Genomic DNA, 12,569 nt, shown 5'->3' on the forward strand with positions numbered 1-12,569 from the left:
CAGGTGCTCCAGTTTCCCCCCCATAATCCAAAAATGTGCAGGTTAGGTGCATTGGCTTAGCTAAACTGCCTCTTAGCGTCCCAACATGTGTATGTTAGGGAGTTTAGCGGGGTAAATGCATGGACTTACAGGGATGTGGTGAGCCTGGATAAAGATGCTCTGTCGAAGAGTTGGTGCAGGCCTGATGGGCCAAATAGCCTCTCTTTGCATTGCAGGAATTCTACGATTCTATGTACATTAAACCCCCTCCCCTCCATGATAATCATCATACTTTTCTGACAATCCCCCATTTTTCTTCTTTGATACTCCATCATACAGTATCATTATTGTTCAGGGACCTGCAAATCACTCATTAGTGATTTCTTGCCTGTATCATTCCTCATCTCCCCCAACCGCTTCTCTATTCTGGTTTCTGAAATAAGTTAATTCCTCTCAGTGGTGCTAGTGTCCTCTTTAATTAACAGAACTGCGCCTACACTTTTTTCTAACTTCCTAAAAGTCACATCTCCTTCAATATGTAGGTCCCAATCTAAGCCGTCTTGCAACCATAACTAGGGGAGCATCCTCCCAAATAAAAAAAAACTTTATATTGCAATTTTTCAACTTTAGGGTGTCCCAAAGCATTTTGCAGCCAATTAGGAATATATGAATTTTAATCACATCTGATGTAGGGAACTTCAGGAGCAAATTTGATCACATCAATAAGACTGGGACAATCTGATTTAGTGACAGAGAAAGAACAACGATTAAATCTGTTGTAAAATCCAAAATCTGTTAGCCTGCATGCGCACTTTCAGGAAATTATGTATTTCAATCTTTGCATTTCCAAATGCATTTGCAAATCCAACTCTTTGTCATCTTTCCATTGAATTTATATTCCTGTTTCTTGTTTTTCTTCCCAAAATGTATTGCTTCTCACATAACCACACTATCTTTTTGTTAGTTTGTTTATTTATTGTCACAAGTAGACTTGCATTAAATTAATACTGCAATGAAGTTACTGTGATGCCACACTCCGGCACCTGTTCGGGTTCACTGAGGGAGAATTTTAGCATGGCCAGTGCACCTAGCAGCATGTTTTTCTGACTGTGGGAGGAAACTGGGGGAAACCCATGCCATCCATCTTCCCGCTCCCCTAACTTATGTTGTATTAAAATCTTAAACAGCCCTCTTGGTTTGCTGAATCTCATGTTTGTGTCATCAGCAAATGTCGAGATTGTGTAAATATTCAAATTCAGATTATCTCTATGTCCACAAGGAATAAAAGTTGACTAAGCATTGATCTCCAGATTATACCACTTCCAACCCAACCAATTTGAGTAAAGCCCATTAACCTACATTGCCATTTTGTCTGTCCATGTTGCGCTATTTCTTTGTGTGATAGAACTAAACTTTTCTTAAGCCACTGGTGAAAAACTTTTATCTTCTGAAAATTTGTACACTACATCGACCAGATAGATTCACTTTGTTTGTCCAGACAATCGTTTCTTCAAAAGATTTTTGACTTGACAGATAAGACTTATCTTTAATGAAACCTTCCATTTCTAAACGTTTATTGATAGTATCTCAAATTATGGATTTCTAATGCTGGCTACGTTCTAGTCCAGTGACACAATTTAAGCATTTAAGAAGGATTCTGAAATTGTTGCCCCAAGTCCCCGCTGACTTGCCAGTGCAAGATGCTCCATAATTGGATGCTGGTTAGATTTTCACTTCTGCACTTATCTGTTGTAGTGGTTCCATGTTCTCCTTTAGGACATCTAACTTCACTTGATATTTTCATCCTCCACCGTTTGATTTCCTTCTTCAATCTTGAGCAATGTGCAATTCCTTTATATGCTTTTATACTTCCTTATAGCACTTCTGATCGTCCCTTTGTTGTCCATAATATTCTTTACATATGGTTTTCTTCATAATTGGCAATGCAGATTTTATTATGCACCTCCTTTATAAGTTTTGGTTTGGTTAGTTATCTGAAGAACTCTATTTTTGATTAATACTTTGCAACCTTACAAAAGTAAACTTATTTGCTCAGCATTGTCTCAATTGATTTCCCACTGATGTTCTGCCAACCTGATGGTTAAATCTTCTGCCCAGACAGTTCACATTGGTGTCCATCATCATCAGTTGTCCAAATCTTATTTGCCTGTTCTGTTTATGTGTTTCTTTATTCATCTTTCCTTCAAACAACTATGTAAACTAATTTTAAATGTTGACACTGATTCAGTCAGTTAGCTCTGATGAAAATCACAGCCTCGAAGCCGCCTGCTTTTTAAAGAAATACTTTTCCATTCTCTATTTTAAATCTGTTTATTCTAGACTTAAATCACTTGGCCAATTCCCTTGGAATACCAGGCCACAGTACAAGTTTTCATCATTATTTTCTGTCTTAAAGATAATATTGTATTGAACTAGTTAAGAACTTGGGCTTTACGTTTGCAATCAAAGGATCTCACAACTGCTGATTCTATTTAATTAGCCTTTGGTTGCCAGTTGCAAAATAATGATGGGAACTGTGTGTCCGGATGTCAGAATGTACTTTCCCACCCATTCTGCGAAGTTGTCATAAGCTACACTTCCATCATTTTCAAAATTATTGCTTACTTCTCATTGGATAACCTGGACCCTAGATACTATTCCTATTCAGTTATGTTCTAATACAGATGGTTATACTTCTCAATTTTATGCAGTGCAATTTTTAAACTTACAAGCAAAAATGTTTTATTTACACACAGTTCATAAGTGCATGCACTACCCATGTGCCGGGTTCCTTTGCAAAAGCATGCTCACAGAATTATTACAGCACAGATGGAAGCCATTCAGCCCATCTATTTGTGCCAGCTATGTATAGAAGCAAATTACCTAGTGTCACTTCCCTATCTCCTTGTGTCATTCATATTCTTCCTTTTCAGGTAACAGTTCAATTCCATCTTGACTGCCTCAATTGAACCTGCTTCCACCACACTCTTGGGCATTGCATTTTAGATTCCAACCATTCGCTGGGTGGAAAAAGTTTTTCCTCGTCACTTCTTTTGCCAATGACCTTAAATCTATGCCCTCTTGTTCTCAATCCTTCCATCAATAGGGACAGTTTTTTCAAACCCACTCTGCCTTATGATTTTGAAAATCTTTATCAAATCCTCTCTCAACCTTCTGTTCAAGGAGAACATCCCAACTTCTCCAATCTATCCATGTGACTGAAGTTCCTCAGCCCTGGGTTCATTAAAATGTGACACCCAGTTGAAGCTGAACCAGCATTCTATTGATGTTTAACATAACTTCCTTCCTTTTATACTCTCTGCCTCTATTGATAAAGCCTGGGATGCTGTATGCTTTTTTTTTTAGCCATGCTCCCAGCCTGTACTGCCAGCTTCAGTGACTTACGCATTTATATACCCAGTTCCCTCTGCTACCTCATCCCATTAAGAATTGTACCCTTTATTTTACATTGCCCTCAGCATTCTTCCTGGTATATTGCATCATTTCATACTTCTATGCATGAAACTTCATTGTCCACTCATTCCACCAACTTGTTTATGCCCTTTTGAGGTTCCACACAATTGCCCTCACAGTTCACAATGCTTCTAGGTTTTGTATTGTATGCCAGTTTTGAAGTTGTCCTTTTCATCAAGGTCTGATCATTCATTCATCTTGGGGAAGAGCAGGAGTCCCACTACTGACCTCTGGAGAACTCAACTGCAAGCCTTCCTCCAGCCTGATAAACACCTATTAATCACAGTACTTTGTTTCCTGTTACTCAGCCAGTCCTGTATTCTTTTTGCTCCTGTCCCTTTTGTTCCACAAGGTATAACATTGTCCATATATATGTTGTGTGTAGCACTTTCTCACATATCTTCTGGAAAGTCATATACACCGTAATATCAGTATTACTCTTGTCATCCTTCTGTTAGCTCATCAAAAAAAAAATTAGTTAAACATGATTTTGCCTGTAGCAAATGCATGCTGGCTTTCCTTAGTTATCTATATTTGCCCAAGTGACTATTTGTTCTGAATAATGATAGGTAGAAATTCATAGAAACCCTACAGTACAGAAAGAGGCCATTCAGTCCATCGAGTCTGCACTGACCACAATCCCACCCAGGCTCTATCCCTATATCTGTCCATATTTTACCCATTAATCCTCTAACCTATGCATCTACGGTCAATTTAGCATGGCCAATCAACCTAATCCGCACATCTTTGGACTGTGGGAGGAAACTGGAGTACCTGGAGGAAACCCACACAGACACGAGGAGAATGTGTAAACTCCACTCAGACAGCGACCCAAGCCGAGAATTGAACCCAGGTCTCTGGAGCTGTGAAGCAGCAGTGCTAACCACTTTGAACCCAGGTCTCTGAGCTGTGAAGCAGCAGTGCTAACCACTTGCAATTTTCCAGTCCTCTGGCACCATCCCTGAGTCTAAAACTGAAAAATTATTACAAGTGCCTCTGCAATTTCACTCCCACATCCTTCAATATCCTTGAATGCATCCTTTTAAGTTCTGGTACCTTTAATAATTTTAAATACAGACAGTCTATCTAATATCACCTCACTGTGAATATCTCCTCTTTCATTATGGCCTGCAAGGCATCTTGTTCCTTAGTAAAGACACCTACAAAGCATGTGTTTAACACCTCAGCCATGTCCACTACCTCCATATATAAATCCCCTTTTAGACCCTGATTCGATCCCACTCTTTCTTTTACCACTCTCTATTTATATGCCTATCAAAGACTTTTCGATTTCTCTTTGTTGTACCTTTTCATTGCGGGGAGTTTGACAAAGTCTATGCAAACCTAGCACCTTTTCTGAACAGTATGCATTGGGTTTACAACTCAGTTCACAAAATGTCATCTGACTGTTACAGCTTCTGAAAGGAACTAACTGTTGCTGACTTCCTCTGCAGAAGATAAAGTTTGCAGCACTAACCTATTGAAGACTAATGTTGTACCCAACCATCATCTTAGTTTAACTTGGGGGTCTCTGAAACAGTTGATGAACTGTTATTGAACCAGAAGAACCACCTTTCCTTCAGATCACACAACCTACACTCAGTAATTTCAATTATCCTGTTGAATTCCTCAAAGCTGTATTAACTGTTACTGGCTTGAGATAGTAACTTGGAAGTATCTGTTCCTTAAATAGACCAAGAATACAGAATCCCAGCCCAAAATTGATGATACAGCAAATAAATGCTGGTTGAGTGCATTTAATGCTGCTGCCTCCTTGCAGTTCAGATACTCAGCAGAACAAGTTGAAGGACATTCCAACCATTCCATTGCTTCAGCATCAAAATTAGGCTCTGATTACTTGTACAAGCCTGTCACAGATTTGCTGAAGATTATTTTCCATTATATATTTTAGCCTAACTATTGGGCGTTTTGCAGGTGTCTCTGTCTTCTGAATTATATTACTTAGATAACCTTTATTTTAACCGTTACCAATCTCATGACCATTTTCATCAAATGGTGTGCACCATGCACACACTGTTTTACCTAATCAACTTGTCGAGGCCACAAAGGATGATTATTTCTTTTAGGCAGTGTGATGTCGGCTGAGCATTGCAAGTTAGTTGTATTGTAAATTGAGCTTGAAATAAATTTACATTGTAGTACAGATTCTGGAACTTTGAAGAAAACTTTGCATGAGACATTACTGATCTGCTGTGGAATGATAAACTTGAGGTGCATGTTTAGCACGTGTACAGAACCAACCAGGATGCAATTTATCTCAGAATAGAGCAGCTTATACTAAGTTAACATATTTTTACTTTGATACACCCTAATTTTTTACCAAGATCAGTGTGCTGAAATTTGCACAAATTGATTATTTGCTGCGTTTTCTCGCCTGTTTTCAACTCCAATTAGTCTTGGGTTATCAAAGCCATTTGGAAAACAACTAACTTGAGTTTAGGGTTTGGTTCTCCACACACAAAACTGCTGTGTAATGATATATTTTAGATGCTTGTTTAACTGTCTGAAACCTGTTGTCATTGTTTCATTGCTGTGAAGAACTATTCACATTACATTGTTGTGGAACTGGAGCTGAATTTCCTCTTTGTTCAATGGCGGTGTTAAGCACCCACGTATGTTCTTTTAGCCTTCCTCTTTTTGCCGTGCCTCAATCCTGTATTCTCTGCTGCTTTTGAAATCTGTTTCCTTTGTAAATATTTCAGCTGAGCAATGTTTGGATGTTATTTGTTTAACACAGAAGATCACAGACCATTTTCCTTTCTGATTGACACATCAATAAGGATACAAAATCAAACTTGCGTTTTATCAGTTGGCATAAAGCCATATCATGAGCAACAGAAAACAATACATAAACCCATAAATAAGTCCTGATTTTTCTCTTGCAGCTATAATCTCAATGATATTTGTTTACACAGGAATAGGGAGGAATTTTGGTCATATATGGTACCAACATTTGGTTTCTTTATTAAATAAAATTACAACAATAATTATGGCAATACTCGTAACTCCTTTTTGTCATTGGGTTATTCTTCCCCACCTTCCCCATTTTACCTTTATTGCCATGGTGAAGCCAAATAACTGATTTTTTACATGAGAGTTTAAGGTTGCACAAGCGTTAATTTATTTTTTATGATTCAATGAATTTAGTTTCACCTCAAGCAATCCTGCATAAATTTAATGTTGTTGGTTTTCAACAAGGCTTAAAACAGCCAAAAAAAGACATGCAGTTGTACAAAGCAAAATGTTGTGATCTCCAGTGACTAATGTATATAAAATATCAAATTGAAAAACATCTTGAACGTATGATACTCTGTGAGATCTGCTGTGATATGCAAATATCCCTCACACACACTTGGATTTGCTAGTTCATTTTTGAATCCAGCAGCTTAATAATATTTGACCTTGCAGGGAAGAGAGTGTTTTTCCTGTTGTTTGCAGTTTATTTGTGCAGTCTGCCAATGTGTTTGATAAATGAGTTGGATTATTAAGTCAGGGCTGTTTTTGTAATTTGATGACGAGCCTCTGTGATTGCAGTTTACTTCATTATCGTGCATTTATTTCGTCTCCCACAGCAGAAAGCACTTCTTCCAATATCTAAACCTCGCAGAACTAAATCTTTGTACAGTGTAAGAATTTTTTTTGTAAGATGTGTTCTAGAATGGTATGAGGGATTCTGGACCTATGTAAGCTCTGAAATGATATGCCTGTCAATACTAATCAAAACTTGCTGCTGGATTGGTCTGCTTCTTTTTCCTTTTTATTAGTGAATGTGCATGTTTGTGTTTTTTTAAAGGTGGACTGTTGCAGCAGAGATAGCTGTAAGATGAATTGGGCTTTAGCTAGTGCCGTGATGCGCTGAAATTTGGCTTATGCTTGCTGATGCTGGTATTCACTTGGAAGAATCAAAGTTAACTAAAAAATATACCGTTGTCAAAACAATCAGTATCCTAACTGCTTATTTCTTCTTCTAGATTGAGAAAATAATGAGTTCCATTGGTGCAGGGATTGACAGCGATTTCAGAAAAGAATGGCAGAATGCTTCAGGTAATTAGATTATGTTAAATCAGCATTTTGGCTGAATAAGCTAGCATTTACATAATAGTTAATTCATAATATACTGGTTGTATTTAAATTCAACTTGCATTTCTTTGCAAGTAAAATAATGACTAGTGATTACTCCTCCAGATTAAAGAAAAGAATTCACATCATTAGATTAGAATAGCTGACATCTGCAGAGAAACTGCTGAACATGCCTGTGGCCAGAACAATGCTTAACAGGATGTTAGATGCTAAGATTGTGGTGTGATATGAATAAACTTTACTTTTATTCATGAATTGATGTAAAATCTTGTGGAAGATTTATTTTTTAATCCAAAATTTAGCATTACTGAACAAAGGTGGTAAATTGGGATTTTTTTGAAAATTTCCACATGTCCGGACCAAGTAAGAGTTTAGAAACAGCTGCAAGTATGTCTTTTTATTTGTGGGCTTATGTTGAAAACAGTTTAATGCTTAGCCTACTAAATAAGGAAGAGTGCTCAAATGCTGAATTGGGATCAGAATTTTGAGGGGTTTTTTATAGGAAAATAATAACGTAATACAACTTTGTATTATTGCTAGGGAGTTTAAAAAATCTTCTCGCTTGAAATGAACCTCTCATGGTTTTACATTTACCATTATTTAATTGGTGACTATTGGGCCCACACGGAGGACCAGTGGGAAAAAAACCCTTGAATCTCAGGTCCCTGGGATGAGGTTCATCATTGCACTGTAATGCGATTGTTGCACCCCAACAAACTGCTGCCAAAATAGAACTTTTACTATAAAACTGCTTTTGATTTGAAATGAATTTATATTAAATAAACTAATCTTTTGCTGTGCAAGAATGTATGGATTATATGGTACTAAATGAGCATTCCACTGTATGTATGAGGTACAATAACTTGGAATATTTACTGGGGAGGGAATGATTGTGAATTTACACCCACCTTTTTATCGTGCAACATTTTGCAAAGTTTCTATACAAAATGTATTTCAGTTAGAGGGCACAGCCTCAAAATTAGGACTAAGTTGAGGAGGTACTTCTTCACCCAAAGTGTTGTGAACCTGTGGAATTCCCTGCCCAGTGAAGCTGTTGAGACTACCTCATTGAATATTTTTAAGGCAAAGATAGATTTTTGAACAGTTAAGAAATTAAGGGTTATGGTGAGCAGGCTGGTAAGTGGAGCTGAGTCCACGAAAGGATCAACCATAATCTTATTGAATGGTGGAGCAGGCTTGGGGGTCAAATAGGCTTCTCCTGATCCTAGTTGTTACGTTTTGTTCAAAAAACATATACTCTCAAAATAAAATTGGACCCAAAAAAAATTAACTCTTGTTATCCTTACCTTCTCCGTTATCCTTAACAATCTACCTCCCTCATTGCACCACCAGCCTTTTGTTAATTGTGGAGTAATTGTGTTTAATTATCTGCAAATTGTAATTATCTGGGAATTATTTTGAGCCCCCACAAATGGTCCAAGACAAACTATGATGGTTGGGGTCAGGTGGTGAATATCCTGTAATGTATGACTGTAAATATATTGAAGTATTGCTGAAAAAGAGACATGACATTGGAGCTTAATGCCTTGCCCTCATCCCCACCCCCTGGCTGCCCCTCGCCCCCTGCCCATCCCCTAGCCGCTCGCCTCTTCATAATCTTTCCATCCTCATCCTTCCTCCCTGATGTCTTTCACCCTCAAGCCCCCCTCCTTCCTTCACCCCTCTCTCAAGCATGCGATGTGGGCTTCTCTGGCAACCTTGAGAAGGTTGTGGTGAACTGCCACAGATTGAGGTGTAGGGACTTCCAGGATTTTGAGCCAGTGAATGTATGGAATGGTGATACATTTTCAAATCAGCATGGTGAGTGATTTGGAAGTAAATCTCCAGGTGGTGTTGTTTCCCATGTCTCTGCTGCCCCTGACCTCCTGGATGGTGTAGCTTATATGTTTGGAAGGTGCTTCGCAAGAAACCTTGGAGAGTTTCTGCCATCATCTTGTAGATGGTATACACAGCTGCCACTGTTCATTGATGATAGGGGGATTGAATGTTTGTGGAAGGGGTAGCAATCAAGTGGGCTGCTTTGTGCTGGATGGTGTTGAGCTTCTTGAGTGCTGTCAGAGCTGCACCTACCCAGGCAAGTGGAGAATGTTCCATTACACTCCACATTTGCATCTTGTAGATGGTGGTCAGGCTTTGGAGTCAGAGAATGAGTTATTCAGCGCAGGATTCATAGCCTCTGACCTACACTTGTGGCCGCAGTATTTATATTGTTAGTCCAGTTCATTTTCTAGTCAATGTTAAACTCCAGGATGTTGTTATTGGGGGATTCAGCAATGGCATTGAATGTCCCTCCTCCTCCAGCCTCTCTGTCTTTTCTTCTTTATCATTACCTCACCTTGTCCCGCCTCCTCATTTTCCCCCCTCTCTTTCTTCTCCCTTGTTATCTTCCTCATTTAATCCCTTCGCTTCAGAGTGGCACAGTGGTTAGCACTGCTGCCTCACAGCACCAGGGATCCAGGTTTGATTGCCAGCTTGGATCATTGTGTGGAGTCTGCACATTCTCCCCGTGTCTGTGTGGGTTTCCTCCCACAGTCCAAAAGATGTGCTGGTTAGGTGCTTTGGCCGTGTTAAATTCTCCCTCAGTGTACCCAAACAGAGGACAGAGTGTGGCAACTACAGGATTTTCACAATGACTTCATTGCAGTGTTAACGTAAGTTAACTTGTGATAAATAAACTGAAAAAAAACTGTCCCTTCACCCTTCCCCTTGCCTCTTCAACTTCCCTCCTTCTCTATCCTCCCTTCCTAGATCCCTGTAACCTCCCTTCTGATTCTGTTGACCTCCCTACCAAACTGCTTGCTGCTTCCGTCACTGCCCCAGTCAAGCCTCGATTCCTCTTCTAAACTCCCATCCTCTGTGCTTCAGTCTTTTCACCTTTCCCCCCTCTCTTGCTCTATTCCTCCTTTCTGCTCCCTCCCTGCTCATTCAGTCCCCTTCAGTCTCAGTACCTCCCCTTGTAATTTTTCTCTTTCTCTCACTCTCTTTCTTGGTTCTTCTCCCTTTCACGTATGTCACCTTTCTCTCCACCCAACATGTCCCACTTTTGTCTCCCCTCGCCCCCTCCCCCCATCTCCGTCTCCCTTCCCTCCCTCATTTCCCCTGCTCCCCTCTGTCACCCCTCTTCCCACGTGCCTCTCCGATTCCCCCCGCGCCTCTCTGATTTCCCCCTGTGCCTGTACAATCCTCTCCCCCCCGCGCCTCTCTGATTCTACCCCCCCCCCGCGCCTCTCCGTGTATCCTTTCAAGAATTTAACCGACTTTGTGAACTGTTTAGCTCAATATGAAATATGTCACTCTTTCCCAGATTAGCAAAGATAAGCAAATTCATCATATTTATGAGATAACTTGCTTTAATTTGTATTCATGGATTGTTAGGTTTCCCTGATGAAAAGCAATTATATACAAACAAATCAATCAAATCAAACTGATTGAAGCAGGTTGAGGGGTTCGAAGGAAAATATTCAGAAAACTAGGCAGATTTGGATTTTAAATTTCTATTGCGTTTTGCTTCTTGCTGAAGCCCATACTCTCAGCATTAAAGACTGATATTGCTTTCTTATTGCCGCAGAGTGCAGAGTTTTCGGCTTTCTATCATTCCTCCTGAAGTTGCCTCATTTCTCCTGACACAGTCGTATGCTGCTCGGTATTGAATGGCTGTTGGTGTATTCTAATCAGTGATATGCGCTAGGAGCTCAGAGGGGGGAGGGGGCAGCGTAGGGCGATCATAGTGTAAAGGGACCAAGCAAGGAGCTCAGCTGGCAGACAATGAACACTGCTGCAGCACCAAGAGCTGATCATTAAACTGAGTTTGAAGCTCTGTTCCCCGCTGTATTATTAGCATCGGAAAAGAGGCAGTGAGTGCAGCTGCTTTAGCTGGCTTGAATGCAGAGGCAGCAGCTCTCAGATGCTGCATACCACATACCTGATTCAAATACGTTAACTAATGGGGACTCCAGAGAGGCTGGGATATTTGACAATCATTCTACATGGCTACCACTGTGGATTACAGAAATCTATGCAAAGTCCAACAAATTGGTATCCCTGAACTCTAATTAGGAACTCGGCAGGGTTTTAAAGCATTCCCTGGATTTGGGACAACGCTCTGAGGTGTTGCAGTTCAGAGCATTTTGTTTGGATCAGATGCCCCAGCACGTTGCAGAGGACCATGATGTGGCAGTGTCATATCTCCTCCTCGGAGTGCCGCTGTTACCGCCTCAATGGTTTTTCCTTGCTTAAGCGTTTGCCAATCAATCTTTCAACAGGTTCACGGTTGTTGGAGCAGAGTGTTGGGCAATGGCTCGAGTCGATTGGGATGCAACAGTACGAAAGTAAGCTGGTGCTGAACGGGTTCGATGATGTGCGCTTCATGGTAAGTGCACCCATCCGTGCATTTTTAACTGATGTTTAACATCTTCAGTAATATACCAGTTGATGTGATATGTATTCCTATGAAGTAAGTTAGATCCTCATTAGCATTTGCCAACATACCCAGGTACCATTGCCTTTTCTGACTATGGTGGATCATTTATTGATTTTACGGGAGCATTGATTAAAAATAAGTTAATGTTAACCAGAGTCATTACAAGGGGATACAGACTGTCCCACGTCTGAAGATGTTAAACAAAGTTACAATTATATTCTATTTGTCTCTTGCCACTCTGCTAACTAAATGTGTCACTTCCTCTGAAGAATATAATAATTTGGAAAAGTATAGTGATATTTTTCTTGCCACATGATACGAGTCTTCCTACATTTTAGATGGATTTGAAAAGTGAAAACTTTTTAAAAAGTGTATATTTAAAGATTCCCTTGTTTTTTTAAAAAAACTTAAACTGAGCATAAGTTTAAAAAAAAGTCTAACCTTTCAATGGAAAACTGTAGCCTTTTTATCAATCCTTGTGGAGCTATAGCTCAAATATAGCAGAGTCTGAAAAAAAAGGGCAAGATTTCAGGTTAAGATTGCAGTCTGCTTCTATCTGTAATATCAGAATGCA

General features: G+C 39.7%; 1 protein-coding gene across 14 annotated transcripts in view; it reads left to right on the forward strand.

The window, feature by feature from the left end:
- anks1aa (ankyrin repeat and sterile alpha motif domain containing 1Aa) overlaps positions 1-12,569 on the forward strand; it is a 373,296-nt gene that overhangs the window by 249,334 nt on the left and 111,393 nt on the right. For 7 of the 14 annotated variants that reach the window (XM_080210246.1, XM_080210245.1, XM_080210247.1 and 4 more), the window contains 3 exons: positions 7,050-7,100; positions 7,446-7,518; positions 11,838-11,944. In XM_080210246.1, the coding sequence (XP_080066372.1) occupies positions 7,050-7,100; positions 7,446-7,518; positions 11,838-11,944 (231 nt within the window). Of the gene's footprint in view, positions 1-7,046; positions 7,101-7,445; positions 7,519-11,837; positions 11,945-12,569 lie in introns of all 14 variants that reach the window. The other 7 variants (XM_080210251.1, XM_080210253.1, XM_080210254.1 and 4 more) reach the window with 2 other exon arrangements.

This window comes from Carcharhinus amblyrhynchos, chromosome 22 (assembly GCF_965287045.1).
Source record: "Carcharhinus amblyrhynchos chromosome 22, sCarAmb.v2.hapA, whole genome shotgun sequence".
Classification (NCBI taxonomy): domain Eukaryota; kingdom Metazoa; phylum Chordata; class Chondrichthyes; order Carcharhiniformes; family Carcharhinidae; genus Carcharhinus; species Carcharhinus amblyrhynchos.